Below are 4,258 nucleotides of genomic sequence, written 5' to 3'. Positions count from 1 at the left end.
AGATTAAGTAGAAACTGATGAGAACCGGATGAAACGACAAAAATGAAAACAAATTTATTTTCCAATATAAGATCAAAATGGTCCCACAGAGGAAACATTTCCTTTGAAGCTGCTCCATAGATGACAATGTAAAAGATCAAGAATTTGTTTGGAAAATGCTTTTGACAGATTCGCTTCCTTATAAACACAGTTTGGCATCCAGTGTCATTTCGAAACAGTTCCTGTATTGGTCACGTGACTTGCTGAAACCAATACGCGCACCGACACGGGTGTTGGTCTATGGGCTTGACGCATGCGCCGGCGCGTCGGTGTTGTTGGACCCATCACTAGTGAACAGACTGCTGTGCGGTATTTCTGTTAGCCTTTGTTTATTTGCTTCTGTGTTGTGATTTTGGGCTGGTGGGTTGTTCTGGTTTCGATCTTTCTTTTGCATTAGGTTCTTTTTTGCTTTAGTCCCCCATCAGTAAGGACTTCGACGGTCCTGTATAGGGTTGGCCCCCTGCTGTACCGTTTTGTTCTGTTTGATCGGTTCACCAGGTCCAACTTTCTGTTAATACTTTTTGTTTGTTTTTTTTAGGGACACGGGAAACTGAGGACATTTAGCTCTTTTTCTTCACAGAAAATCAGAAGCAGCTGAACCAAAGTTCAAGAATAAAATATTTTGTTGAACCCTCATTCTTGTCTCGTGTCCTCAAGTATGTTGTGCCCTTGGTGGACGTAACAGACAGGTACAGACAGGTACATGCAGGTCGCTACTACATATTAGTTGCGACCCTGCATGTACACATAAATCGGCGCCCCCTCCCTTACAGCCTTAGATTTGGTCCAGATCTCAATGCTGCAGGTTTTATCTGTATCTCTGTCTGCATGAACACAGAGATGTCAGTCACAGATTGTCAGAGTTGTGTGCAGCCTGTGTAAATGTCTGGCGGGACCAGCGGACGGACAGGGCAGGGCTGTAAAGTGGGGGGTCAGTAACCTCTGCCCCCCTGTTCCGGCGCCTATGTGCAGTATTTGACTTGGGACAATGGTGGTGACAGTGGGAGGAGTTCATCCCTCAATCAATGGGTTGCCAGTTTAATTCCTGCTCTGTCTGCCTGCCTATCTTGTGTACTTGGRTAAGACACTTCACCCACCTGCTGGTGGAGGTCAGAGCCTGGTGGTGTTGGAGCATGGCAGCCTGGCCTCTGGGAGCTGGACAAGTCATTTGCCAATCCACTTTTTCTTAAACTGATTTTGGGTTTTCACTGACCATAACCCAGAAGAAATAAAATTCATGAAAATTGTCTTCTTTTGGCTTTTCCCTTCATTTGATTTGTTTAAATAAACAACTTCTCATCAGACAGAAGTCACATGTGCTTTACATTACGATGTCACCAAGTGACCCTGAACCCATCCAAGCTCTGACCAGCTGCTTAGAACAGATAAATGTCTGGATGTGAGATAACAAGTTTAACAACCTCCAGCTAAACAGAAACAAAACTGAAGTTATAATTTTTGGACCTAAAGAGGAACAATCCAAAGTCAACAGAGCTGGAATTAACTTGACATGCATGTGTCTGAACAGCTGGAAGGAGCCACAGTACCTGGAGAGAACATATGCATGCACAAGAACATGCAAGCTCCATGGCCCTGGCTGGGATTCAAACCCAGGACCTTTTAGCTGCAAGGCAGTAGAGCCTGTATCGTATAGTGCATCCCTTCCCCAAAACACCTGAATCAAATAAACTGCTTCAGCTGCTGGAGTGAGGAARCATCTCAAAGTTCCAGGATAGAAAGGGCTGGACTGGGTCATCCTGTAATAGATAGATTACCAGTGGCGCCATCTTCTGGGGAAACCCTGATTGTGCAAAGAAAAATGTATGTTCTTGTCGCGTATGTATACCTACACAATGTAGGTTTGTTTAACATTTSATTTTAAGAAAATAAAAAGACAAAAAATACATATACTTTCAAACAAATTCTGAAAATCTGCAACATTAAGCAACACTTGCGGTTGTAAAAGAGATAAATTATATTCTACATTACTGAAATGACGTACAGCTGTTGGTAAAGATCCTCCATCTTTTCACTTCTCAGTACTCAAGGCTGTGAAGTCATTTCTACACACCTGAATAAAAAGTCACACTGTTTTCTTTCACATTTGTATTTTTTATAATACATATTTCAGTAAAATCTACTTCAATACACTGATAGTACAAGAAAAAAAATAGTATATTATGCTTCAAATGCAGGGCTTACTTAGTTCACTGACATGGATGCAGACATCCTATTGATTCCCTTTTAAGGAAGAGTAAAAAAAGAGAAGCAGAGACCGACGGTGCTGAGAAGAAACCATGGACTGCAGAAGCTGATGTAGCCTCTGATTGGACAATAAAGAGACAAGTCCCACAAACTTGTGTTTGTGGCCAGCAGGGGACAGAGTCAGATGATGATGAGATAAACCTCTCTTCAGGCTTTGCATAGTGTTCTCTGCTCTTCACTCTGAAGTCAAGCAGCTGAAGCAGAGGGGCTTTGTGTGTGTGTGTGTGTGGGTGTGAGTGTGTGTGTCCCCCCAGAAGGACGTCTGGAGACTGAACCAACGTCTGAATCCTCGTTTAAGCTGCTGAGTATCAAAAATGTTTTTACACCACAAAGTCTTTATATCAGGGCTKATTACAAAAAGACAGATTTCCATTTACAATCTAAGGCTGCCCATGTTATTTGAGCGCTGAGGGAACTCTGTGTGTGTGTGTGTGTGTGTGTGTGTGTGTGTGTACAATCGTCCCTTTGATCCTCTGGGGGCAGCGCTGTGACTACAGCCAATTATAAAGCAGTTCTCATCTGAAGGTGTAGAGAGAGGACGTGTCCTTCATTTCCTGAGCAGAGTCTACAGTCACTTCCTGCAGTACCCCCACTCCATTGCCCAAACCCCCCATTCCCCCTGCTGCCACCCACCCCTGCTCAGGTCAGGTTTTCAGGACGATGCCTCTGCTGCTGCTGGGCTGGAGAGGAGTGGAGGCTCCGCCCCCTCTGATTGTGCTGCTTGGGGCTGGGGATGCTGCTGTGTGGGGGTGGAGGGGGGTGCAGGGTGAGGCTGGCCCACCTGCACYGAGAGCTGCGGCAGAGCCTGGGCGACTGTGGCTGGTTTGGCCAGGATGAGCTGCGGCGCGGTCCGGCTGGGCGCCAGCTGGACGGCGGCCGGCTTGATGGCGGCTGGAGGCAGCTGGGTGGCCACCTGCTTAGCYTGGATGATCTGAGCTACCTGGCCTGGGTTGTTAGTCTGCATTAGCGTGGCCAGCTGGTTGGCTGGGATGGTGATGATGGTGATCTTTTCTCCAGCCTTGGAGCCGGCTGGCAGCATGGTGGGCAGCGCCTGGATCACCAGCTTGGGCGGAGCGCTGGTGGAGGCCTTTGCTACGGTCACTGGGACGCCTGTGGTGGTGAGGATGGGGGAGGAGTTTAGTGTCACCTGGCCTAGAGAGTTGGTCATGACCAGTGGCATGGCTCGGATGGGCCTGTGGGAGAAGAACGGAAGAGGTCAGGGGTCATGAAGCTGAGGCACATCAGCTTCTATCATGTAAGTGAGAAGCAGCTGACTGACTGAGACACACGGCCAGGTCACTTTGGGTCATTGTGGCACCACTAGAATTACTGCTGTGACCCGTTTAGACTGAGCCGGTTTTCATTCAAACTGGAACATTTTTGTTGATTTCATACGTTGTTCATACATCTGCTGGTCAAAGTCTCTGACATGGTCACTATTTGAAATCAGGACTGAGTGGAACTTTTAAGGACATCCCACATGGAGATGTGAAAGCAAACACAGAACACTCAGCTTTAGGGTTTGTTCAGGGCATGAACAAAAATAACGGTGGGCAGCATTGTACTGTGTGCTACTTAACCTGTTCAGTTTAACAACCTCTAACATGGAGCATATGAGTTATATGAGCACCTGGTTCATCTGAGACGGATTGCTGTTTTCTAAATGAGGTGGAAGCTAAAGGTCAAAGAGCATTCAGGTCCCAATGATGTGCTAAAATCACAGTGCCAACTAGTAGCCGGATATGACAACTATAAAACTCAATGTTTTGTCTAAACATGAAATTTTTCACCAATCAACATCTGAAAATACCAGCAGTTCCCAGACAGCAGACTCATGTAAGAATAGTCTAAAGCTCCTTCTCTGTCATCCAGAGTCACTCCAGCTTGCTAACGTCTGATTAGCTTCTAGCCCAGTTGGTTGTGTCCACTGGCAGTGTGTTCCTGTGTGTTCCTG

The 4,258-nt window shown here is 46.4% G+C and overlaps 1 protein-coding gene across 3 annotated transcripts in view; it reads right to left on the bottom strand.

Moving 5' to 3' along the window:
• Positions 1–1,996: 1,996 nt before the first annotated feature.
• Positions 1,997–4,258, bottom strand: part of elf2a (E74-like factor 2a (ets domain transcription factor)) — a 12,464-nt gene continuing 10,202 nt past the window's right edge. For all 3 annotated transcript variants that reach the window (XM_008419988.2, XM_017307273.1, XM_017307272.1), the window contains exon 9: positions 1,997–3,497. In XM_008419988.2, coding sequence (XP_008418210.1) covers positions 2,957–3,497 — 541 coding nt within the window. In that variant the 3' untranslated portion in view covers positions 1,997–2,956. The remainder of the gene's footprint in view (positions 3,498–4,258) is intronic.

This window comes from Poecilia reticulata, linkage group LG10, assembly GCF_000633615.1.
Source record: "Poecilia reticulata strain Guanapo linkage group LG10, Guppy_female_1.0+MT, whole genome shotgun sequence".
NCBI lineage: Eukaryota > Metazoa > Chordata > Actinopteri > Cyprinodontiformes > Poeciliidae > Poecilia > Poecilia reticulata.
The sequence above is the reverse complement of the archived record's forward strand: the minus strand, read 5'-3'. Positions and strand labels throughout refer to the sequence as shown.